Genomic DNA, 25,844 nt, shown 5'->3' with positions numbered 1-25,844 from the left:
CATGGCGTGGCAGACCTCTCCTGTCTTGCCAGTTGTTCCCCTCAGCATGGACTTGTGTCAGTCTGCCTGTTCTGCTTGTTCCGGCGAACCCTCTTGCCACCCCTGAACTTCTAGCCTGTACCCCATTTCTGTATGCATAGATAAATTTAAAAAAAAAAAAAAAAACACCACAACTCCCTCTGAGTCTGACCTATGCAGGGTGCCCAGTGTCGAGCTGCTGGGTCAGTGAGTGAGACTAGGGCCAGATGCCGAGCACAACCGTGTCCTGAACTGGCAGAGCCTGGGGCCTGCTCACCACCTGCTCTCTGCCTTTCATCGCTGGGCCCATGGTGGAGGGGTCTCTGCTCTTGGCTTTTGACAAACCCACATTCCCATATGACTCTCAAGTGTCACCTACGGTGGCGACCGCTACCTCCCACAAACCCATTTCAGTGCCTTAAGCACAGTCTCATTTCCAAAGGCAGAGTACTCCCCTGCCACCTCAGGCACCATGTCACCCCCCTGGGTAGGCTGCAAACCCCGGGCCACCTGGAGTACCAGCACTCACGCTCGGCCAGGTTCTGGCACTGTGGCTGCTGAGGACGGAACCTGACCAGCAGAGAGCACTCACTCTGCAGGTGTGCTCGAGCGGGCATGCGCAGGTGTTCATGCATATATTCACAAAGCTGTCAAGCCAAGTCAAAGTGTTTAGTTTTTATCCCATTAATAGGTTCCTTGCAGGTTATAACAGATTACATGTGCAGTATAAATATTTACAGGCAATTAATTACAACTGTGAAAGTCCACCCCTGTTAACATCTCTCACTGGGAGGCGGGGGGCTCCCCAGGCCAGTCACCTACTTCAGCCCGTCCATGGCCGAGCCCTGACGGGCTCCCTGCCGACGCAGAAACCAGCTCGATATCTTTATTTTCTTCTTTCTGCAATTTGATGGCTAAATTCCTTCTCAGGGCTCGGGTGCCAGTGCAGGGGACACTGACGGCTACTCAGGGCGGCTGTGGTGGACAAGGGTGGGAGGTGGAGACTTGACTCTGTCCCACTCACGCTGGCCGAGGCCGGGACTCATCAGCAGGAAGCTCAGACCTGGTTCTGAGCCAGGCAGTAGTCATCACTGTGTGAGAACAATCAGAAAGGCCAGGACAGGCTCAAGGCTTTTATTTTTGGGGGACGGGGAGTGGGCAGTAGGTGCTGCCTTTGTTAGAGAGGAGTCACAGCGCCCCCATTTCCTGACTGGCTTAAACATTCCAAGTCCATTTCCCAGTAACACCCAGATTGAACCAGCCCCAGGAGAGGGAGTCCTGTTGCCTCCAACTGAAAGGGCCTTTACGGAGGCCTAAGTGACAGCAGGTTCTCCCCCTCCTCACCCCCATTCAAAAGCACTGAGTGTTTTAAAGGCAGAGGGGGCCTGACTGGGAGTGCCGGAGGTGGGGCAGTCACAGAGGAACAGGACGTGAGTTCAGCGCCCAGAGAGCCTGCTTGCTACCAGAAAGCAATGCCCCATCCTGTCAGATCCTGCTGAGCACGGTGCCCTGCCGCCCCCCAGGACACACCAGCTGCCACAGCATTCTGGAAACCGCACACCCTACAGGGTCCTTCTGTACACTCCCCGGGCCTGACACAGAAAGCTTGGGATCTGTGTACCAGTGTAACGGCAGGGTGGCTGATAAGTAGAATTTAAAGAATAACTAATACTGTTCTTATGAGCATGGAAGACCAGTAGCAGTGGCGTGCTAAGTGTGAGTTAACTCTTAGAAGCTTGTGATAGCAGCAGAGAGCGAGGCTGGCAGAGTGACGGCACCTCCACTCAGCCGTGTGGGACGCAGCCTGGCAGCAGCGGGTCTCACCCTCACGGCACTTCCACCACCTTCTTCATTAACTTAACCTAGAAACTGAGCCAGAGGACCTGCAGTTTACCCCCAAGTACTCACGTGCCCACAGACTGTCAGACTAACGTGCTCTTGGCAATCCAGTGACCGTGCTAATGGACGGGGCAGGCAGGCGGGGAGGAGTTCCTCCCAGCATCCTCCCCAACCTTCCACCTCCAGCACCGCCAGCCACGAGCAGGGCTGGGTCCCGCCTGGCTGGGGTGGTTTATACACCTTGTCTTCCCTGTATGTTTTCATGGGACCATACTAGGAACCTCAACTAAGACTTAAGTGCCGTAGGTGGTTTTGAGCCCTTGAAAGTGGCCCCAGTCAAACTGTTAGTAAAAGCAGAAGTTGTTACTATGGGTTGTTACGCTCTTTGAGCACTGCGGGAGAACCTGTCAGCTCAGCGCAGTCAGACTTAACATCTGGTCCCGGGCACATTTCGTCTGATTCGACATCCTCTGCACTTTCTCCTGGACTTAACATAGGGGTCTCCTCTCAACCTTTTCAAAAGCAATGGGAAGGTTTCTTTTAGAAAGGTTAAAGCCTTGTTATCTTTTCTAGTGATTCTGGAAGGTAATTCATCCTTTGTAATCCAGTCTGAAACCCCAGGCCACCGGTCAGCAATCTAAGCAGTTATGAAGAGATGGGGTTTCTGGTGACCAAGAAAGGAGCGAACGTAGGAAGGAATGAGAGGGCCGGGGGTTTTGTGCAAGATTTAATAAAAAACAAACAAAAATAGGAATGGCTGCTTTCAACATTTTTCAGGTTGTGAAAGGTTTACCATGATTACCTGGGGTGTGGTTCTAAGCTGCATTAGTGGAACAAATACAAAAAATGCTGTTTTCCTTCCAAGCCAGAAGTGGCAGGTCAAGGTGGTAACCATGCCCCTCGTCCTGCTCTCTGACTGCTCCCGGCCTGTGGGTGTCAGTGCTGGAACCGGCAAACCCCATCCTGACGGCTCGTCCTCTTCTCCACACCACCCTGGACGAGCCTCCACTACGTGCAGCAGCGCCGAGCCTTAGGCCTGATTCCACGCAGACAGCGCTAGCTTATCCAGGCTGCTGGGCCTTAATACTGACCGTGAGTGCGGGGCGGCAGCACGGAGCGGGCTAACGCACGTGCGGCGGGAGGCTCTCCCGGCCCCACTCCTGGCTAGTTTTAGAATTCTGTGTAAAAAAAGCTTTGATAAAGACGAAGGAGGTTGGAGTCAACATGGCGGGAAACAGTGTGAACAACCCATAAACCAGTCTCTCTCATGCATCCATACCCACAGTTAATGATGACAATAATAGCAATAATAATAATAATAATAAAAAATAAAGGTACAGACAAGAAACAGCGCTTGGGTTGTGCTGCCGCCAGCAGGGCAGGCTGTGTTCAGGTCGAATGGGCACTGCTAGTCTTTCTTCAAGTCCCTGGATTCAAAGAGCTTCAAGCGTTCCTGCACGGTCAGGCCTTCCTTCAGACTCTGGGTGGAGAGGAGAGCAGGGAAAAAAAAAACACTCAGCCACCAGGCCAGGCTGCAGGCTGCAGCCAGAGGTGTGGGTGCCAGGGTGGGGTGGGGCTCCTTGAGAGACTGATTAGTGGGCATGCTAAGGAGATAGATGTCTCCTGTAAAAGGCGGTGTTATCTGGATGAAAAAAGGAAAAATCAGAGAAACAAGACCGTATGTGTAAGAAGCTGAATTCTGAGTGCAGGGCTCTTTAGACAAGCAGCAACCAGGTGGATCCAGCCAGGAAAGACTGTGCCCCGAGCAAAAAACTGCCCTCTCTGTGCTCCTCCCACGCTGGTCCCTGTGAACCGTTAACTTGGGCCCAGGAGCTCCGGGGCCGCCCTGCATGGCGGGCGAGGCCAGGCTCCAGTCCGCAAGGCCACACCCTGGCCAGGTCTGCCCCTCCTACCACGCTTGGCACTGTCGCATCACATACCCTGCTGGATTTACTGTTGGGGGGGATTTTGGAAAGTTAACATAGACTACTAAGATTTTCAGAATATATAAATACTAAGCTTACGGAGGACCTTGGCAGAATTTAAATCTATATGCTCCCAGATGAATGATGCTATACAAGCTGGGGGACAGGATATTTTCCACTTCGTTCTTGGATGATTTTCCCAAGTATTTCATTTCTGAGTGACATAAAGAAGCATGACTAGGAATGAATAGAATTCTGGCACTGGCTGGGAAAGGCCCTGGTTCCTCGGTTGCCATCTCTGATCTCCCTGGCCTCACTGTGCCAGAGCCGGCAGGGGCACTAAGAAACAGAAGACTGAAGGGTTCACCCTGCGAAGGTTACAAAGATTATGTAAGCTCTAGCCCAAAGCCAGAGCACCATGAATGAGATTGTTGGGGCCCGGGACACCAGGTGGCCCCCGGCCTGGGAGCCGAGCGCAGCCCTAGGAGCTCTGGCACAGAGGGCTGGGCCTGGTGCGGTTCAGGCTGCCACCGCACAGTGAGCACCAGTGAACAAGGCCTTGGGACCCAGTTTCCCCCAAGTTTGACAAAGAGGGGTTGGGCCCTGATGGCCCCCGGCTTTACTGAGGACGGCTCTGCTGGTTTTTAATTCTGTGGAACTGTGTGTGTGAGAGTGTACGTGTGCGTGTAATTAGTAATTATTTTTTTAAAGCATTCTACTACTAAATATTTGGAAAGTCACAGGTCTAGACAGCTCTGGGTAGGGACAGCAGTGGGCTAGGGGCACCTTTAAAACCTGCTGTTGTGTGGGGCAATGCCATGTTCCATTCTGAAACTCAGCTTCCCCTGACGCACACAACTGCCTCTGGGGCTGTGGTCGCGCCCATGCGCTCCTGCATCGGCGTGGGGCTGCCTGCCACCCACAGCCTTGCACAAGTGCTGGCTCATGTGGCTGTGCCCTGCCCTGTCAGGTGCCACATCACAGTCCTAACTGAGGATGTTCCCTTGGGACACCAAGCATCTGCCACCTGCCCCCGCTGCACCGTGAGTGACAGGGTCTGCTTGATCAGGGCAGGGAGCAGAATGCTCAGTGCCACAGGCTCTGTTGTGAAGTGGGGGCAGTGAGCCAGCTGTCACTCATACGCCCAGTGGAGGGTGCTGGGTGCAACTGTCCCTCGGGGCTCCTTCCTCCCACAGGGCCAGTCTTTCCATGACGCCTCAGTGACACACAGGTGACTGGATGTGGGGCCTCCACAAGGAGGCTGAAGGAAACATCTCTGCTTTCACTCCCAGAAAAACTGTGCTGCTGTTAAGCAGTGAGCTTGGTTTGATTTTACTTTCTCTCCATTTGCATGAGGCAGGGCACAGAAATGAGATAAATCGAAGAGGTGCATCAGTACGTATCATATCCCACAGCAAACAGCACTGGTGACAGGCTCAGTTTCTCAACACCTTCACTCCTGTCTCTGCGGAGCTTCCAAATACAGCCAGGGAAAGGTGGGCACACCCTCCCGGACGGTCACTGACATGCGTCACCCGCGTGGGCTCATACCGGCATCCCGTGTCCTGCGGATGCTGCTCACCGGCTCGGTGCACTGTCTGGCCCAGAGGCCTTTCTTTAGCTGATGTTTGGCCAAGCCAAGTGCGCATACAGAACTCTGGGAAAGTGGCGTCCTGGCTGCTCAGAGCTGTAGGCTGCCCTGAGGCCGACCACCATCTTAGGGTGCCCAGAGTCCCTGATAGCTGACATCTGCAGTAGCTCGTTCCCGGCCAGTGCTCCTGTCCTTGCTGGTCAAGGTCCTGCCACTGAGTTCAGAGCCCTGCGTATTTCTGCACCCCCAGGAGGCTCTGCAACTCTCCCTGTGGTAGGCACAGGCCAGCAGGGCTCCCCCGACGGGCCGAGCAGAGGCTGTGTGTTTTCTGTCATTCGCAGGCCTGGTGGGGAGGCCCCAGGCACTGGGGTGAACTAAGAGCAGCTAGACTGTAGTAGAAATAGGAAGTAGGATTTGCAAGTCATAAACCAAAAAAGAACGTTTTCCTTTTGCTATAAACAGAATACTTTTCATATGAAAAAAAGCCCAAACTAAGTTTTCAGTCAAGTCTTTTACGTCACCTACAGAAAGATAAAAACCTGACTGACTAGGTTTAAACTATTTGGATTTTCTTTAAAGTACTCCAAAGGCTTGGGTTTCCAAGCAACCAGCTGAGGTCTACTAGCAGGAGAACTTGGGGGCACGGTGCGTGTGGATCCCACCTGAGGAGTCCAAGGAGCAGGCGCGGTTTGGCCCAGGGCCAGTATCTCCTGCTGAGCCAACCTCCAGGGACCCCGTGGGCCAGGCAATCGCACATCCTGCACACAGCGCTGGGTGAGCAGGAGCCTGGCCGCTGTCAAGGTGGGGCAGGGTGGCTGTGGGGCCCAAGGTGCTCATGCTTCTTTTCAAACAGGCTGCAGTTTTCCCAGGCAGGGTTTCAGCTACTCACTTTACTCATTTTCTTTAAAACACTGCTTTTCACAGCACCCAGCAAGAAGGTCTCGCTTTTTAAAAAAAAAAACACACAGACTATTCAGCTCCAATCATCTTGCTCGACTGAGTCATTTTCCAAGCTACCCCTGGCGGGTCGGCTCCCCGGAAGCCAGGCCGGGCTGCTGTGGCCTGTGTACTAGGCTCTTCAGTGACAGGAGAACTTTGCTTGTCAGTGGCCACAGGAGTTTGTCAAGTCCAACTCTTGCTAGAGGGCAGGATGGGCTTCCCCATCTGGAGAGCACTGACTGTTTACCAGGCATGCTGGCAGTGTGCCCGCTGAGATGCCGGCTCGTGGCCAGCCCTGCAGGGGTCCTCTCTGCAAGGGGTCAGCCTTGTTATAGGAGGTCATAGTGCCAGTGAACTCCCAGAACACGTTAAAGAAAATTCACTCAGGTTGTGTATGTGTTTGCCGGAGCAGATGAATTAAAATAAAGTGACGGTAAAATAAGGAGCTTGCTATGGAAGTGTGAGCAGTGCATGCAGGCAGCCACCCCCTTGAGGGTGGCAGGTGGGTGGTGAGAGGTGGTTTACCTACATGACAGGGGACCTGGAAGCGGGCTCGTTTCAGTTATCCCATGAGACCTGCTCAATTACGGACTGTCAGAGGAAAGAGCAAAAAATAAGATACACACACACAATAAATCCTAAACACAATATGCTCGCCCTTCCCCACCTCTACCCACTGTCCCCTCGGAGCGGTGTGCAGGATAGGGACACACGCTCTGTGGTGAGCGCAGGCAGGCGGCCTCAGTATTAAACTGGGGGTGTGTGGTGAACAATGCGAACAGAGTGAGGCTGACCCTGGGGGCCTGGGCGAAGTCTGGCCTCAGAGGCCCAAGGCAGAGTTCCCTCCAGCCCCCAGTCTCAGACCCTCACTGCTGCTGTCAGGTTCCCACCGCTGCTCGAAGGAGACGCAGAGGCTCGGCAGGCAGGCGCGTGGGCTGGGGCAGGCTTGGGGAGCCTGGGGCTCCTGCTCGGCCCTGCGTGGGCTGTGACTTGGGCTCCTCTCCCCAGTTCCCATACTCCTATGGACGAGGCCTGTACTCACCTTGGACCTGATGTTTCTCAGTTGCCGGCTGACGCAGGATCTGTCTTTCTTCAGGAAGTCAGGGTTGCTTTTAGATTTCATTATATCTGAAGGAGCAAAGAGATGTATTACTCTTTTCTAAAACCCTCTGGAAACAGGCCGATTTTTTTAAAAAATATTTATGCATACAAGAGCTGGGGCGTAGGTCAGAGGTGCAAGAGGGTGAGAGGACTCACCAGAGACAGAGTGGGGAGCAGAACAGGCAGATTACCTGAAATAGACTGCTGAGGGGAGCAGCGGGCGGGACAGGAGAGGTCTGCTGATTGTGGGTCACTCCCTGGCCGGGGACTGAACTTGTGCTTGAGTGGCTGCGGCTAGCTTTGCAGTGCTGTGCTGTAACCCACTGTGCCACCAGGGTGGGCCCTACACTTTTATTTTTTATGTCTTTCCATATCAAAAACAACAACAACAACAACAAAAAACCAACAAAAAAAAAAAGAACTCTGATCGCTTAAGAACTGCAGTATTTTCTTGTTGCTTATTTGACACCTTTAGGTGGAATCCAGTTTTTTGTTCTATGCAAGTACTAAATAAACTTTCGTGCACATTTCTACACTCCCCCCCACCCCCAGAAGTTAAATTAGTAGGCCGCAGGATATACATGTTCTCTCTCTAAGGCCAACCTTCCTCTCCTGCACATTGCAGCCACTCCAGGCTCCTCAGAAGCAGCCACTGTCGTCATTTCATTACTCTTCCAGAGCTAGCCTACACTTTGATTTAAAATTTCTTGCTACACATTGCCCAAGAGCCTTCTGGAAAGCCTGCTAAATTATCCTCCTAGCAGAATGCAGATGGATTTTTCTCCATGCATCTGCCATTCATCCTTGGCTAGCTGACAGAAAATGTTGAATTTTTGGATGACAGTAAGCTAGAACAGCCTTTCAGTGGGACAATCTTCCCCTCCCCTTCCTCATGGCCTTTTGCAGATTTTATAGTGACAATACAAGATCAAGCAACCCCCGACAGCTGTTTTTTCACTGAATCATTGTGTTCTTTAGAAAAACTGAAAGATAAACTTACTATTACTATGAAAATATATGCCAGTAGTTTGATTTCCTTTTAAAAGCAGTTTGTACAACAGCTGGCACCAGCACGCTGCAAGAAATAATTTTTGAACCAGGAGAGCTGGTGCAGCAGTAGGGCTGCCCTCGGCCAGTTCTACTCTACAAGGAAATGAAAGTCGAATAGAGATGGGACGCATCTGCTTTAACGAAGCGTCCCACGTCCAGTCACGTGATGCGCCACTGCATCACACCCAGAGGCGAAGAACTCACCGTATCCTGACACAGGGGTGTTTTCAGGTGATTTTTCACCCAGTGCTTCTGTGGCTGCTTTCAGCTGCTCTTTCAACCTGCTGATATCACAGTCGGCCTTGGCCTTCACGATGCTGAGCTCTGTGTAGATATCTTTGTACTTGTCACTAGCGTACTTCTTGTCCTTGTGGATAAAGGGAAAGTAGGACATGGTAGTTGCTGTCAGGCTGGGAAGAGTGCCTTTTGGGCGCGGGAATGCAGCTGGGGAAGGACTGGGAACGTCGGCAGCAGAGGCCGAAACTGGACACAGTGGAGAGTCTGTCTGAATGCGATCTGAGACCCCTGGGGCCTTGGTGAGCACTAGTGCCGTGAGCACCAGCCAGGCCGGTGCAGCCTTGACCCCTCACGAACTTCCCTGTGGGTTTCAGCCTGGAAAATCCTTATCTTTGATTTCTGAGTGACTGACTGGTCACCTGGGCTTCTGTTCTCTCTGACCCCAAGGACACCCTGGGAGAGGAGAGCAGTGGGATCTGACTGAACTCACTTTCTGCACGATGCTGCCAGATCAGTGAGTGGGCTCCTCATTTTTACTACACCCACTCACAGGCTGGCTTAGTGAGAACTTGATTTTGAAAAGGCATTCCTCATGAAAATGAACCCCAGAATGGCATATTGGCCCTCCCCTGTCCCACTCCAGCCCACTGTCTAGATCACACTCTGCCACCATGTGTCCTTACCCGCAATGCTGTCTGTAGTTCATCCTTGAGAGAACTGATCTCCTGCTTCAGGTACTGGATCTCTGATTCCTTGACCCGCAATAACACCTAGAATGAGAGAGAAATGAGGGATTGACATCAGGGCAGAGGGACTCCACTGAGGAATTTTCATTACATATGGAATAAGAAATGGGTGCATTTCTTCTTGCACCCAAAACCACCCTGAGCCTTCGAAGCTGTCTTGCTGACATTTTTGTTAACAACTCCCACATCCATCTAGTATGCGACATTTCCATGATGAAATTTTAACTTAACAGGGAGAAATCTAGGTTCTTTCATAAATGACCCCTTACATCTAAACGTCATTCTCACTTAAAATGAACTTCTACCCTGAGTAACATGGCGCTACAGAATCTCGAGCAGTTGCTGTGTTTAGTTCTTAACCATCTCATTTTCAGCCAGTGCTGGTGGCATGGCAGATACAGATGGAGGGCACGGGAGGTTAAAGGTTTTGTGGCCTCGAGAGGCCCCACCTGCTGCCTGGGATCCCACACTGTCTTATAGCTGTTTTCCTGTCCTGTGAGGATTGTATCTTCCCATGTTCCCCTCCTGCTGTCTTCAAATCCTGTCTAGAAATGCCACTGTATGCTGGCAGGAGGGGTGTTTATGGGAGGGAGGTTTGTGAGGCACAGAGGGGCCTGTGCTAAGCAGTACCTCTAACTCGTAGGCATCCTTGCCCTGTGTGAGTGGCGAGCCGGCAGCCTCCCCACTGGCATCCCCAGTCAGCAGTGTACGTAACCGTGAAATTTCTGCAGCCAGGCGGTTGTTCAGCTCCTGGAAAATAGCATCACAATAAAACATAGGTCCTCAACTAAGCTGAGCTGCTTGGGGCTTCAGTCACACAACAAGCCAGGAAAGGTCGTTTCTTATCAAGCAAAGAAAACTGAGCACAGGAGTGGTACTCAACACAACAGTGGTATATACACTGTTGAGTTTTACACTTGTAATAGCTGTCTGTCTGGATTCTGTATTTGTGGAATTGTGTATATAGGATCCAGAGCTCTTTCTACAGGTTTTTAAAAAAAGTTATATTTATTTATGCATACAGGACTAGGGCACAGGCTAAAGGTGTGGGGGCACAGGGGGTGAGGTAAGAGACAGAGTGGGGAGCAGAACAAGCAGATCGAGTGAAATACACTGCTGAGGGGAGCTGTGGGTGGGTCAGAGAGGTCTGCCACGCCATGTGGGGTCACCCCCCTGGCCAGGGATGGAACTCGTCCTGCAGTGGCTGAGGATAGCTTCAAAGTGCTACACTTTAACCCATTGTGCTACCAGAAAAGGCCTGGGTCCAGAGCTCTTACTGCCTTTCTGTCTTGAAACTAGTGTTATTTGTTTCATGGTATGCCCCAGTTGAGTTTTTGTAGGATTAGGCCTTTTTCTCTCTCTTCCCATTCATTTTCTTTCCAACTAACAAGTGGTCATACGAGGGCGCTGGAATGACTTCGCAGAACAGTCCTGCCAGAGTCTAGAGCACTTCACACAGGTTGGCCTTGAGCCCGGACAGATCACAACACGAGTCTGCTGAGGGCCAGGACAACCAGGCAGTCACATGGATAGTGACCCAGTACCCTTGGAAAACTTATATTAAATGTCAAACTAATCCTAACTAGCCACTAGTGCACACCCATTTTCTGAGGAGCAATGTCTGATTTTGACTGTTCCAAGCCTTGAGGGTGAGACACTCAGGCCCTGCCAAGCAGTGACAAAGCAGAAATTCAGATATGCTCAGGAAAAACTGAGGCTTTTTTTTTTCTTAAAGATTTATTTATGCATACAAGAACAGGGATATAGGCCAGACGTGTGTGGAGGGGTCTGTACGTGTGAGAGGATTCACTAAGATAGCGGGGAGCAGAACAGGTGGATATACTGAAATACACTGCTGCGGGGAGCAGCGGGTGGGTCAGGAGGGGTCTGCTGCGCCATGTGGGTCAGCTCCCTGGCCAGGGCATGCCTCAGTGGCTGGTGACAGCTTGCTAGTACTGAGACTTGAACTCGTGCGCCACCAGGGAGACCCTAGATTGAGACACCTTAAAGTCTCCAAAGGGCTGGAGCAGAAGAGACTCCAAGACAGCTGCTTTGTGTGTAACAGGCGGGCCCCAAGCCCATCCATCTGCAGTGAATTCCTGCCCACGTGCTGAGAGATGTCAGACACAGGGAGATGCCTGCAGCTCACCTGGTTGTGGGCGTTGAGCTCCTGGTTCTCGCGCTGGCACTGCCGCAGGGCCTGCCGCTCGGCCTCCAGCGCCTGGGCCAGGTGGGCGTTCTCCAGGCACTTCTGCGAGTACTGCTCCGACAGCACCTCCAGCTCCCGCTGCACCGACTGCAGCTCCTCCCTGCGGACAGGGCGCTGCTCACTCCCTGCCCCCGGGGCCAGGCCTCCTGCAGGCTGTGTTCCCCTCTGCAGTTCCCAGGGGCCATGAGACACAACAAAAGCTGAGGGACAGAGAGCAGACCCTGGCACGCTTCACTGTCCCTCGGCGCTGCCCAATGAGGAACAGCGGTACTTCAAAGGTCTACTCTTCCCCCCACTCTTTCTTAGATTTGGAATTTGTTTTCAGAATAACTCTTTCAGTTATTTTTTTTTCTTTGTGAATCTGTGGCTGATAACGCAGGACCAGGTTCTATCTATGCCTGGAAAAATCAAAGCCTCCTGACATTGTTCTCTGTCAGCTGGGTGATTTGAAAAGGACTGCTTCTCTCTCTCTCTGTGGAACCAAGAATGGTTCCACTTCCAGCCGAGGTGGGTGTGATGCGGTGTGCAGGCTGGACTGCCTGTCTCAGCTGCCTGCCCTGAGTGGGGGCCCTGGGGAGAGCCCCTGACTCCTACATGCGAAGGCTAGTTGTGCGTGGGCCTCCACTGGACATGCTCACGGTTCCCAGAGGTGCTAGTTCAAAGGGAAGAGATTCAGAGATGGCTGTGCAGGCGTCTTTTTTCATTCTTGCCTATACAAGGGAGTGTGAAGGGCACAGCTTGGGGCTTCAGTTCTGGAGCAGACTTTCTAAGCAGCAACTGCTGAGTAGACCACACCCTGCCCCTCGGATCAGTTGGTCCTGAAGAGGAGCTAGTATTTATTAACATTTTCTTGGCTGTATCTGACGCTTGAGCTTTTAGTGATCAGTTTCTTGGGGCACAAGATCCGATGGCTTACCTGCCTTGGATGTGCTCAGCCCCTGGGTCTCCACCAGCACCACCCTCAGACCCCAATCTCTGTTGCTTAACAACCACACAGGAGAGGCTGCTCCCCAGCTGAGAGGCAGCCCTCCAAGAGGGACTAGCACCCAAGGCTAGGAGGTGGGCTCACAGGTACTGCCGCCTTAGAGCCTCGATGTCAGAGTTGATGCTGCTGATCTGGGACCGCTGGCTCTTTTCCAGCTCCCGCTCCATCTCCTCCCGGTGGGCATTTTTCATGGCTTCAATGGCTGAAGGGAAGAACATGGTCATCAGCACCATGAGGCTTAGGGTTAAGACTGAACGGCGGTATGACACCTGCCCACTGCTACTGTCCAGTCAGGCTGGAAGAACCCGGTGGGAGTGCAGCTGCTTTTGTTCTTTATAAATGTTAGAAGAAAACCAAATGATTGAATGTGAATGCCAAATTCAGGCATGAGTTTACAAAATAAGCAAGCTTTCAGGTTGACCTACTTTCTTAACATGGCACTAAAATAATAGCCCACTGTAAAGTGCAATTCTAAAGGGGGGTGAGTCACATAACATCGGTGACATCGTGTTGGTTAAGACAGTGTGTGTCAGCTCTGTGATGCTTTTCTGCCAGGTAGAAGCTCCAGAGCCTTTGTCCAAGGGGTTCAGGCAGAGGTGGTCTGGTGCCTGATGGGTGCGCAGGTCATGAGAGTTGGGGTGTGGTGCCGGGCCTGCTGGCTTTCAAAGGGCTCCTACTGTTTTCTCAGCCAAAAGATAGTAGAAAGGCTGGTCATTGCTTTGAGATGAATATGTAGCTCAAAAAAAGTTGGTAGGCCATTCTGCCCTGGCCACCAGGCCCATGCCCACCTGAAATTGTGGCCGCAGTCTCTTCTGCCAGGAGCCGGTCCTTTTCCTCTCGCAGCTTCTCCAGTTCCCGCTGGTGCTGCCTCTGCAGGTCTTCAATCTTCTTCTGGTGTGTTTCTTCCATTGCTGCAAACCCTCGCTCACAGGTGGCCTGCAAGGTGCAAAAGGGATGTGATGGACTTTTTCTTTTGCCATCAATCAAGTTGGGGACTTGATTGATAGATGAACCAGCAATCCTGTCTGATCCAATGTTCTCTGATGCTACACAGACTACCTGAATTTCTCTCATGCTATTGGGCATTTCTATTCCATAAAGCAGTTAGAAAGGGGAATTTACACCTATCAATGCTGTCGATATTATCTTTGTGATTGTTCTGAATCCTATTTCTCTTTGGAATTGGTATTCTGAGTGTTAAGAAGGTACCATGGAATATAAACAGTCCATTCTGGACCTTTACAGAACTACAGCCAAGTAGAACTGAAAAGGAGGGAGATGAGGGTGAAGGTACAGAAGTCAGCCAATTCTGAGTGAAAAGTTCATGGTGCCAGTCACAAACTGGGCATCCCATAGACAGCTGGAGGGAGTCAAGGCCATCCTGTGAATGATGGGTATGGGGGGCTGAGTAGAGGGTCCAGGGAACCGGATCCCAGCACTGCCACTAACTAGCTGGCTACCTTCACTTGGTCACATAACTGCTCAGACGCCCACTGAGGAATTAGATTAGACTACAGGATCTCTTTCCTCCCAGCCTGTGTCTTCCTTTTCCTTTTGAGCACAAAAGGAGGGGATACTAATTAGTAACTTGACTGACTGTGATGAGACATATAACAGAAGAACTGCTTTCCAAACTCTGGTATGTCTGGCTATAATCTGGGTTGGTTTAGGACCTGGACATGAGGGTGGGTGGGTGGGGAGGTGACACAGGTATGCCCTAAACAGGGACCCAACCATCCATACAACTGAGAAGGTGCTATGCACAGCTGTTTTATGCATGGAGGTACACTTTCTGTTAACTCCTCTGCAAGATTTATTTCTGAGTAGGGATCAGACCTTTCACTTTAGAAACAGTCTAAAAAGCTGGAAGAGTGTGGCCATGTTATATTCCAAATGCAAGTACTGGGTGTGGCAGGTGGTGGGAGCGGAGGGGGAGCAACCTTTCTTCTCCCACCTCCCAGCCCTATACTATTACACTATTTGATGGATCTTCTTGCACAAGTTTTCAAGAAAGGATACCAAGAAATCAAATCACCATGCTGGGGTGTCTTTCTTGCGACCACACAGTAATTCAGAGGCCTTTCTGAGATCCTCTATCCAGGATCTTCAAACTCAAGGTCACAGTCTGGACTTTACAACGACAGATTTGCTGTACTGGGGAAATGATTTTAACTGCTGTCCCACATTAACTGGCCAGTCCTTCTCCCAACAGCTCCCCCTGGAATTGCAGCTCTCCTCTCGCTGCCCTCAGGGCACCTGAAGGAAGCCCAGGGCTGTAGCTCCTGCTACAGGTCCGAAGAGGGCTTCCACTGCAAACCTTGGCGGCCTCCTCGTGCTGCACTGCACACAGGATTTCTCAGCTAAGACAAAGTTAGCAGGTCTTGTCAGTCTTAGTATGATTTGGATACATTAGAATTAAGGATCAAACAGGACAAGGCTCATAATTCTTCCTACACAAACAGTGGGGTGTTTCTAAAGACCAGATGTTAGAGTGGAACTGTTAAAAAAAAAAAAAAAAGACTAATCTGTAAACAGATTTAATTTGTAAGCCAACAGTCTCTGGGATCAGTAAAAGTTCTCAACCACTTTGAGCACAGTCTTTGGGGGTAGGCAAGGTGGGGGAAGGTGTTAGTCTGCTGGCAATCAGGCCAAGACCTCCTCCTTCTGGCCTAAGCAAAAATCTGCATAAGGTACCAGCTATTAGTACGGCCTCCTCTGCCAGAGGCTGCCTGCCTGTGAACTCTGCCTGTCTCGAGGGAGTAGATGACCATGCTGCAGATGGGTTGGAAGCTGCAGGCACAGGACAGGGAACCTAAAACACAGGCAGCAACCAAACCCGCAGAAAAATGACACCAGAGCCAAAAATGACCAAAATCCACCACATGACTTATGTCACTGCAGGCGGACAATGAGCTTCTGCACAATTTGTGGCAGCTCTGTCAACACAAAGTAGTTGTCTCCTTTCTGACTTATTGGCTGGTTCCCAGCAGACTGACAGAGGGTCTGAAATGGTCTTAGTGCACAGATGGGAGCAGCTCATCCCAGTGGCTGCTATATAGACCTGCAGGGTGTTGTGGGACCCACTGTGCACTCTCTGGGAAGAACACTACAGGGGAGTGCAAATTACATTTAAAGGTGCAACTGGTTCATCTAGTATTCAAAAGTTTTACACTGATTCAGGAAAAGAACAGAGGCAGTGGCCTCTCGGAAACCCGAGAAGAACTTTCTGACAAGCCAGGTGCTTTTCAATGGGCTCTGGAAGCGGGCACTGCCATCACAGGGAAGTAAAGAACACCCCATGCCTCCCAGTGCTTTTCCTCTCTGAGCCAGTGACAGACGGCTGCCAGAGAGAGCCATTGGCGCCTAGGTGACTCATGCACCAGCACCACGTCTGGCAGGATCAGCAAAGTGGTGTCTGTAGCCTGGGCATTTCCTGGGCAGCTCTAAGAGGGGACAAGACATGGACACAAATGTTGGAACAAACTTTTGAGTCTAAGAGAGGGCGAGAAGCTCAAGAGACCTGAGAAATTGGGGAGCAGAGCCATGCAGCTATGTGCCTGTGGTCACAAAGGGCAAGTCCTAGACAGCGCTAACAGTTCAGCGTGCCAAGAGCCTGGGAACAGCACCTCCTGACAGGTCCTGGTCTTCTGCCTAATGAGGCAGTGGGAAATGGAACAGCACTGTAGGGGCAGCTGCCACAGAGAGGGTATTTCTCAAAGCTCTTGCAGAAGGAGTACGAGCAGCTATTCCTGGGCTTGGCGCTTCCATTAACCCCCCCGCCCCCCACCCAAAGAGTCGAATGGGAGTGATCCTTGACACTGTCTTGGAAATAGTCTTATCTTTTAGGAACCCCAACCAGCTCTGTATTGCCCTCCAAGGGAACCTCTGGGCTCAGGTCTAAACCGTGACTGGAGGTGGGTGAGGCCAGGAAAGGAAGAACAGAGGATTCCTCTGCAAGGGGGGGATAAGGAAAGACCACCTGTAGCAGGCAGAAAGGTGGTGGGGACTTCACTCCCTCTCTTGCCAGTGATCTTGTTTTCCTGCTAGTCCTCTTCCTGGTGGGGACGCTGAGCAAAGCCCTGTTGAGACCATACCACAGCCAGTGGGAGTCAAGGGAGAAACAGAATGTTGACTCCATCCTGTTTTGTGCAGTGGGTGAGAGCGAGAACCTTTCAGCTCCACCCAAGAGCCCCATGCCCCAGACACCACCCCCACCCTCCTGCAAGCAGGAAAATGCCTGCCCCTCAACTGTTTGCAAATTAAATGCTGCTTCAAAACCTTGAGGTTCTCAAAGTCTTTCTGGTATTTCTCCCGCAGCGAAGCAGCATTGCCCTCAAGGTCCTTGTGTTCCAGCTCCTCCCGCATGACGTCCATCTGGGCCTCCAGCTCCTGGATGCGCTCTCTCAGCCCCATCATAGAGTCAGCCTCCCTGCTGGCGGCCTGCAGGACAGCCCTGGGATGGTCAGCTGGCCAGCTGGAGGGGGGCTGGTGGGGGCTGCTGGGAGGGCCCGGGGCCTGCAGCGCCTCGAGGGGCTGCTGCTGGTAGCGGCGGAGGGCCTCCCGCAGGCACTGCAGGTTCTGTGAGTAGTGCTCCTGCAAGGTTCTAAGCTCTTCCTCATGTATTGTCTGCAGTTCTTTGATCTTGAGCTGGAATTTGTCCTCTAGGGTTTGCATCTGCTCCACATGGTGCCTCTCCAGGTCCTGCCTGTCTCTGACCGAGGCATCCAGCTGGCTTAGGACTCTGCTGTGCTCGGCCTGCAGTGTGTTCTCTGCTCTGTTCAGCTGTGCCACTACACACCTGATCTCCTCCTCATACCTCCCTTGTAGGGCAAACATGCTCTCACTGTGCTTGCTCTCCACTTCTGCCAGACATCGCTGCTGATGGTCCAGCTGGGTGACCTTGGCCTTGAGCTCTGCATTTTCCCTTTCAATGATGGCAATCACTTCCAGGTACTCAGTTTTCTGCTTTCGAAGAAGTTCCTCATACTCTTCTCTTAGGGCCCCCACAGCCTGCTCTTGCTCCTTGGGGGCGATCCCTCTGCTCTGCCAGGATTCCTTGTAGCACTGGAGCTCCTTCTCATACTCAAGGCGAATTTTGCAAGCTGCATAACACACTTGAGCCTGAATAATTGCATCTTGAACTAATAATGAAGAATACTGACTGAGGCCTCCCAAACAAGTGTTATAGGACAGTTTCTGGGAGGCCTGGAGAAGCTTTTGACAGTCTTTTACCGATTCCATAGGTGGGAGTGAGATGATAGCAGCAGATATCTCCCCTAAGAGGTTGGCCTTATCTTTAAGCTGCAGAGCAAGTTCTTCCTGAATAGTAACAAGGGGCCCAGAGCACGGGGCAGACAAGTGGAAGGGCTGGGAGCTGGCTGTGTCTTGGTGACTTAGCATTTTTAATGGGCTCGCGTCCCAGGGTCCCTGCCCACCATCTTCAATGCTAGCTGGACATTTGAGAGCTTCTGAGACCTGTTGCATCACTCTCTCAAAGTCGGGGGTTTGGTAGGCTCCCAGGATTTCCCCAAGCATGTGCTTGTGCTGCTGCAGAGCCACCTGGGTCCCCTTGAGGGTCTCCTGGACACTCTGCAACCTCCGGTGGAAAGACTCCCTCACCGACTGCACAGCAAAGCTGAGCTCTGCCCTGACCCATGTAGTATCGGCTAGGGCAGGGGCCAGGGCTGGCGGGAGCCTCTGCTGCCCACCTCTTGATGTTCCGGTTGCATCTCCTCCCAGTGTCCCCAGGTGCTTACTTAGGGATTCAACCTGGCTCCAGAATTCACCATCCACCAGCACCTTTCTAGCCCAGGCATCTGCTGGAGTACCAGGACAAACTATTGTATCTTCAGACTCCAGGGGCAACTTTCCTGCCTGAGAAATATCATGGAGAACTTGTGAGATGTCAGATGTAGTATTTTTTAAAGAATCTGCTATTTGGCTTATCAGTGAGGCTTCCAGGGCTATTTGATCAGAAAGGAGCTTCAGCTGCTCCTGCTCCATGAGTTCAGGCTGCTGTGAAGGTGATTGCTCTTTTTCCAAGAAACTCCCTCCATCTAGCTGGTCTTGGGACCCACTCTCTGCAGGACCTGGCCGGTGACGCAGGGCCTGGATGGCACTGATTAGCATGCTCTCCATGCTGGTCAGGGGGCTTGTGCCTGCATCCTGCACTGCCTCCTGGCTGGCTCCCGGCAGAGACCGTAGCTGTTCTCGGCAGTTTTCTAAGCAAGCCAGGGCCTGACTGTTTTTCACCTGAAAGCTGCCGAGCTCTCCAACATGATTCTCAACTATTTCTGCTCTGGCCTGTCTTTCCTGCTCCAGCTGGGAGGCCAGTGCTCCAACCTGGAGCAGGCTGGCGCGGAGCTGCTCACGGAGTCGTGCCTCGGTGCCAGCCCACTGCTGGTGCAATGCCAGCAGGGCCTCCTGGCTCTGGCCTTGCTGACTCTCCAGCTTCACTGTCACATCTTTGAGCTTCTCTTCTGTGATGTAGAGCTTGGTCTCCAGGGAGTGTATTATGGAAAGGTAGGTGTCAGAGTCGCTGGTTGCAGGGAGCGAGCTGGGGGTGGCCTCTGAGGACATGCTTTCCTCAGAGGGTGACCGGTCCTGACTGGTGTCGGAAGAGGTGCTGCTGGTCCAGGTCTTCTCAGACCCGTCAGGGTGGGTGTATTTTTGGCACTGGATTGTGGAGAACCGGATTCTTTGTCTTTTCACACCCGGTGTTCCTTGCTCAGGTTTTGCTGTGCTCTGCAGCTGCCCCTCTGGTACTGGCACTTCAGACTTCAGGGGCACCGCGCTCTCTTCTCTCCTGGGACTGTCTTCACCACATTCTTCCCCCATCACAGCCCTAGGATTCTCATCCTCAAGCCGCGAGTGTGGGAAGCCAGTGGCGTGGAGCTGTGGGTCTGAGAGCACAACACTGTCTCCCTCTGCTTCTTCCAAGGCACTCCGTGGCTCTTCCGTGTCCTCCAAAGACTCCTTTGTGAACTTTTTTAAAATCTCTTCCTTTGCCTGGAGCTTCATTTCTGTTTCCTCTAAGCTATTCCCCAAAGCAACCATTTTAACCAAAGCCTCATTGAGGTTCTGGTCTTTCTTTTCTAGAACTTTCTCATGCATTTCCTTGATGTGTTTCAGCTCCTCTTCCTTCTCTTTCAGCAGGGCATGTATGCTCTGGAGCTGGCTGGCCACTCTCCTGTAGGAGTGCTCCAGGTTCTGGTAGTCTGCTTCTCTTCCTCTCAGTTTCTCCTGAAGTGCAGCAACGTCTCCATCAGACACAGCCACACGCTCCACCAGCTCCTGGAACCGCTGCCTAATCTGATCCCGCTCATCTCTGAGGCTCTGCACATGCTCAGCCAGCTTCTGGATGCTGGCCTCCTTCATCTCCAGTTGCTCCTCCAACTGGTGCACCACCTCACTGCCCTCGAACTTGGCACTCAGCTTCTCCTTCTGGAGCACCTCCATCTGCTGCTCATGGTCCTGAAGCTGGTCCTCGTAGGCACTGGCCTTGTCCTCCACCTCCTTCAGGTTCTGCAGCAACGCCTGCTTTTCCTTCTCGCAGCTCTCCAGCAGCAGCTCATAGTTCTGCTGCAGCTTCTCCTCCATCAGCCTCTGGGCCTGCTCACTGGTGCTGAGCTGCTGGCTGAGGTCGGCAATGCGTTCTTGCAGCCTCTGCACCTCTTTCTGCCGGTCCCTCTGCAGTGCCTGCTGCATCTCCAGGTCGCGCAGCTCCTGCGTCTTTCCCAGCAGCAGGGCCTCAGCACTCTTGAGCTTCTGCTCGCTGGCCTGCAACTGACTGCTTAGTGTGGCCTCACTGTGCTGCCACTCCTCTAGCTGCTCCCGGACCTTTTCTTTCTCCAGCTTCAGGTCGCCCTTGAGCTTAGCCAGTGCCTGCTCCTTGATGGCAAGCTCGGCAGCAGCATTGCTGAGTCTTGCCTGGAGGCTCTGGATCTCAGCCTCATGGTGCCGGATGGCGTCCTTGGCCTCCCCATAGCTACGCTTCAGGGACTGGATCTGCTGCGTGATCAGCTCCTGGCGCTGGCACTGGGCCTCCAGCTCACTTTGGAGATCTTGGTTGACTCTATGGAGCCTCTGCCAGGCACCGGATGGGGAGGTGGCCACCTCAGTCTTAAAAAAACCGATTAAACACTGGTTAGTAACACTCGGGCCTCCCAGTTCTGAGTGTCACACCTCTGGCCAGGTCAACCACTGCAAAGCTCCTTGGTGGGTTTGCCTTTTATCCTTTTGCACATTTTTTTTTTCATTAAAAATATCCAACGAATCATCTTAATGTTTTTTTGGCAGGTAGCTGCTTCCAGGTAAACAGAAGACATGGACAACAACATCAACACAATTCTAACTGAATAGCTTCTAGGAGAAATAAACCAAACAAAACTGAATAATGGAACACTGATAAGCACAACGAAGATTGAAGGACAAGAGGACGCCGGGGAGGACAGGGGAAGAGCAGAGCACTGACGTCTGTTTGTTTGGTTTGCAAAACAAAAGGTACGTGGTTCTAGACAACAAACCCTAAAAAAGCGCAGGACTCAGGGTGCAGGTGATGATGTCACTTCCTTCTAAGACAGGGAGAGAAGGAAGGTAGGCAACTGCTGGGGATGTCAGTGAGGTGACATCGGAAACATTTTCCTTTGCAAAGTGGAGCCCGTCCTCTACAGTAACAGGAGAACTAATCGCTACCTGTAAGAAGACAAAACGAGGGGGAAACGGAAACCATGGGGTAAAATATGGCAACAACAAAACAAAACTTTGTGGAGTTCAAATAAAGTGAAGCATGCCAAAAGAAAAAAAGAAAAAGAAACAACTCCCCAAACTGAAAGGCATGCGGAAAAGACAGAACTAGTTAATGTAGTAGAAAAACAAGTACATGAACAAGAGTGAAAAGAACAGTCCAGCCTAAGAATTTGGCCTGCCTGTGGCCCCTCTCAGTCTACTGGCAGGGAAGCCACAGATGTGACACTCAGTTACATTAAGTTAAAATTACACTCCGCGTCCAGACCATGCAAATTCCTCCTCCCAGCAGTCAGTAGCACCCACCCTGAATGACAACTCCTCCTGACCCTTAACCTCAAAGGCCCCTTGCTCTTTCAAACCTTAGCTTGGAGCATTTCCAAATTGCAAAGGGAAACTAACAGTAAGCAGTGACTAGACCTAGAGGGAAGGCAGGAGACGGGCTGTGCCCAGTGCAGACTGAGAGGGCTCTGGCGCAGACTCACGCTGTCTTTCACATTGACACGGAACAAGTTCTTAGGTCAGCAATGTGCAGAATCTGCTATTAGAACATTTAACCATTTGCTATGACATGAATTCGTGCAGGATGGGGGCCCCAACAAAGGTTTAAAAAGATGCTCCCAAACCTGGAGGGTTTGCATGAAAGACTTGGGGCACCCTCAAAGTGAGATAGGGAGGAGGTACCATTCCCTTCCCGATGCCCAAGAGCCTGAACTGGGAACAGCAGTAAATACGGCTGACAGGGCTGGGAGGAGGGTCCAGGGCATGTAAAGTCAAAAAGCAGGAGGGAAAGAGAAATGGGAGGAAAAAAGAGAAGACAGAGGAAACATGCAGTAGAAAAAGCAGCATGGAGGGAAGCAGAAAGGTGGAGTGTGCCCAGAAGGTGGTTGAACCCGTGGGTTGATGTGCCACCTGGGAAGACTTGGATTAGGATTAGCGCATAGCAGTCTGGAAATGTCTACAGAGCAACTCATCAGAGTCAGAGGAGAGCTCAAAGGTCCCTTGGAGGCATAGGCTTAAGTGCACACAGGCAAGGAGGCTGGAGCTCAGGGGAAAGGACACTGGCTTTGCTGGTCAGTGGCAGGCTCGATTTGAACCAGGGATCCTGACTCTAATGCGGTGTTCCTCACTGCAGCCACGGCTGGGAGGAGAAATTCTCCTGAAAGCAATTCTTTTCCCCAGCACTCATTCATCAATGGCTTCTCCCTCCCAGTATGTCAGCTCTAAGTGGGCAGGAGACTATGGTTTTGTACCCCAGAACAAGATCAGGGTCTCCAGTGCTGCAAGTCAGTTAGCCTATGTAGGCCCACCCCACCCAGGCAACCTTCGCTTGCTGAGACACCATGGCCATGCCCGTTGCTCTGGCCAGGATTCTAACACAAAGACCTCTGACTTGGTTTGAGTTAGTGCAGGGTTGGGTTGCCATGCTTTCCTCCTGAAACTTGTGGGGAGACTAGGCTAGTGATAACACTCCCAGGTCTGCCTGAGGTATGGTACCAGCACAAACAGGGACGGGAAATCAGGTCTGCTATTGACCTGGTTGTAGAAGACACTTGGCTGGCTATATTGCTGAATTCTTCAATCTGTAAAATATGCTCAATATTCTACTGTGAAAACAATCAGAAATTACATGCAAACATATGTGTATCTTATTACCTATAAATGTGCACTGGGTACTTTGAGAGTCAAAAGGAAAGATCACCAAAATTACTTTTTTAAATTACTTTTTTAAATACAAACAATAAGCCCTTAGAGAGGTTTCAGGCAGATTTCCCAAAATGTACTGCTAGGAGGAAGTATAGCCAGAATCCACTGCAGCGAGAGCCCGATCTATGGCAGAGGAGCCCAGAGGTGCAGTAGCGAGGCTGCCTCGCTCACCCAGGTTTTAAACATTTCTAACCTGCCTAGGCCCCTCACGCTGTAGTCCCTGAGAGTGCCTGAAGGGCAGTGGCAGCCTCTCAGCCCTACCTGCAGCACGTAGCCCTCCCGGGCACTCTGCTCCCGGCCCAGAGCCACCCTCAGCTGGTCCTGAAGGAGCCGGTTCTGTTCCAGAAGGTCTGAGGCTTCCTTTTGGCTCTGTTCCAACTGTTGGCAAAAAGACATCCACTTTTAAGCAGAATGCTGGTAGTATGCAGAAGCAGCAGCAACAGCTCAATAAGGCCCATTGACATATTTCTGAGCACCTGTGGACACCGATGCTGGCTTCCCCGTGACCACACGCCAATGGGCATGCTGGTCTGGTATTTATCTGCAGCACCTAGAAACAAAAGCTCCAGGCTGTTCACCTGTTCAGTGGGCACTTACATGAATTCCATGCCTACTGAGGTGCCAGGGCAAACCCCACCAGGAAACAAGAGTTCTCTGCCTGCGCCAGAAGGAAGACCACCCCGCTGGGGCCTTCCAGTGTCCTCAGCACAACCCCGACTCTAAGACTTGCCTGGCTTCTACCCCAACAACTCCATTTAACCAGTTTTGTATAAATGTCACATAAAAAATTCTGTTTGCAATATAGTGTTCTACAGGTATTTCCACAAAATGTGGAAAACAGGCTGCTAAAAATACACTTGCTTTCAACATCTGAGTTTAGTCCCTCCACCTCTTTCCCAAGTGCCTACTGGTTGCTGGGCCAGGTGGGTTCCTGCCCTGGCCCAGGGTGAGTAGCAGAAGGGCCAGACACCCTGGGCTGGGCTGTGAGGGGTGCACAGACCCTAGATTTTTACACAAATCTGCAGTCCACTGTGCAGTTTGCTGGCTGCCAGGCCCATTTTGGCAGCTTAGAGCAGAATGAGCTTGAACTATTCATTACTGCATCTCAGTGTTCTTATGTATTTACAGGTGTGAAAATGGAAAAAAAATTGACATGTTCATGATAGTGATAAATATCTCAAGAATTTAGTAGAAGAGGAAAAGGATGGGAAGTCAAGGTAGGTCAGAGTAGCAAATCTTCAATGGTAATTAGGTACCAATGAAAGACTGGGTTGTTTTTTTTTTAAACCCCTCCTGCACCCCCTAAAGAATGTTTATAAAGGGCACATCCAATGGAGAATTTTACAAAAAGCTGTGTAACACTGTAGCTCTCTGGTCATGGAACTCTATTCAGACTTACAAATCCTCTGCCCCCATCTACAGTTTTACACTGAGCAGGGCCTGGCTTACTCACCTCTCTCCATCTGCCCAGAAGTCCTACTCCAGGGAGCGCAAGGGCCTGGTGAATGATGAGTAACAGGCACCCTCACCTGGTGCCTGGCCTGCCATGCTCACTCTGGGCCTGTTTTATATCTGGAACATCCAGAACTCTGTCTTCTGTTCTCTGCTCCGTATCTGCTTTGGATCGCCTCGTTTTTCTCCAGATTGCTATGAAAAACGGGGGCTCATCTCTGCCTCTAGCATCAGCCTGTTTGACCCTGGGTTGCCTACCACATCCCTCTCCTACCTATAATTTCTAGCTCACAGCTGAAACTAGGTGGACGAGCCCCATCTGGGTTCTGTAACCCTACTAGCCTCATCTCTTGCCACAGCTGGCTCTAGATGGCAGTGTCCTCATCACGTGGAAAATACTTCTGTCCTTTGGGAGAGGCTCGGCCCTCCCACCCCCCCTCCACACCCCCCCCACTCCCTCCGCCGCCGCCACTCTGCATGAGCCGACATGCTCCCATCTCTCTTGGCATTTGTGCTGTGCTCTTGGACCTACCTATTTGCTGGTGTCTCTGGTAGCCTGCAAGTCCCCTGAGGGGCTCCCTTCTCCTCAGTGTCATGGGCTGAACCACTCAGCTTACCACTGGCCAAAACGCTCAGTTTTGCTATATGGAACCCACCTGCCCACCCCCAATCTGGTTGTGGCCATTCTGAGAAATTACCTCCTTCTCCAACAGAGAGGTCATCTCATGAGTGGAGAGTCGGTCACTTCCATCCTCAGAGGAGGGCAGGTGTAGGGGAGCGATGGGCACCTGCTTTTCTTCTCGGAGAGGGGTGGTCTCCACCTGATGCCATCGCTGCTCAATCTCCACATGGACATTCTGTGTCTTGAGTTCAGGGGTCATGGGCAGCCCAGGGCTCCGGTCTACCTCCATACGCAGGGCCATGTCTTCAGGGCCCGGCGCATCCATGGTGTCCAACATTCCAAAGCGCTTGCGCCTTTCTTCCCGCCGCCGTGCACGCTCCCGTTCCAGCTCACCTGGCTCTGCCTCAGGATGGGCATCAGGGGACCCAGTGGTGCTGGCCCGCTCCTGAGCCAGAGCTTGCTGGATGGGGCGGAACTCAGCCCAGTCAAAGGTCTTGGAGCGGCCTTCCCGCCGCCGCTCCCGAGCCCGGCTTCTCTTCTGTTCGGGGTCTGGCTCCCCATGTTCAGCCTCTTGCTTCTCACTTGGCCTTGAGCAAGCATCGAAGGAGGAGCTGCTCCGGTTCTTCTCTTCTGGCAATGAGCTGGAGAGGAGCAAACACAACCCATCAGGTGTGGCTC

At 51.9% G+C, this 25,844-nt stretch overlaps 1 protein-coding gene across 8 annotated transcripts in view; it reads right to left on the bottom strand.

Moving 5' to 3' along the window:
- Nucleotides 1-673: 673 nt before the first annotated feature.
- The window catches only part of MPRIP (myosin phosphatase Rho interacting protein), a 124,026-nt gene continuing 98,855 nt past the window's right edge, over nucleotides 674-25,844 (bottom strand). For 3 of the 8 annotated variants that reach the window (XM_012726212.1, XM_012726214.1, XM_012726215.1), the window contains 11 exons: nucleotides 25,243-25,807; nucleotides 23,354-23,470; nucleotides 16,919-20,761; nucleotides 13,429-13,576; nucleotides 12,725-12,842; nucleotides 11,596-11,755; nucleotides 10,077-10,196; nucleotides 9,384-9,470; nucleotides 8,668-8,830; nucleotides 7,355-7,440; nucleotides 674-3,337 (listed from right to left, as the gene is read on the bottom strand). In XM_012726212.1, coding sequence (XP_012581666.1) covers nucleotides 3,266-3,337; nucleotides 7,355-7,440; nucleotides 8,668-8,830; nucleotides 9,384-9,470; nucleotides 10,077-10,196; nucleotides 11,596-11,755; nucleotides 12,725-12,842; nucleotides 13,429-13,576; nucleotides 16,919-20,761; nucleotides 23,354-23,470; nucleotides 25,243-25,807 — 5,479 coding nt within the window. In that variant the 3' untranslated portion in view covers nucleotides 674-3,265. Of the gene's footprint in view, nucleotides 3,338-6,841; nucleotides 6,904-7,354; nucleotides 7,441-8,667; nucleotides 8,831-9,383; nucleotides 9,471-10,076; nucleotides 10,197-11,595; nucleotides 11,756-12,724; nucleotides 12,843-13,428; nucleotides 13,577-16,918; nucleotides 20,762-23,353; nucleotides 23,471-25,242; nucleotides 25,808-25,844 lie in introns of all 8 variants that reach the window. The other 5 variants (XM_012726216.1, XM_004684517.2, XM_012726218.1 and 2 more) reach the window with 3 other exon arrangements.

Source organism: Condylura cristata, unplaced genomic scaffold, assembly GCF_000260355.1.
Source record: "Condylura cristata isolate star-nosed mole 26May11 unplaced genomic scaffold, ConCri1.0 scaffold00017, whole genome shotgun sequence".
Lineage (NCBI taxonomy): Eukaryota > Metazoa > Chordata > Mammalia > Eulipotyphla > Talpidae > Condylura > Condylura cristata.
This window is presented reverse-complemented; position numbering and strand designations above follow the sequence as displayed.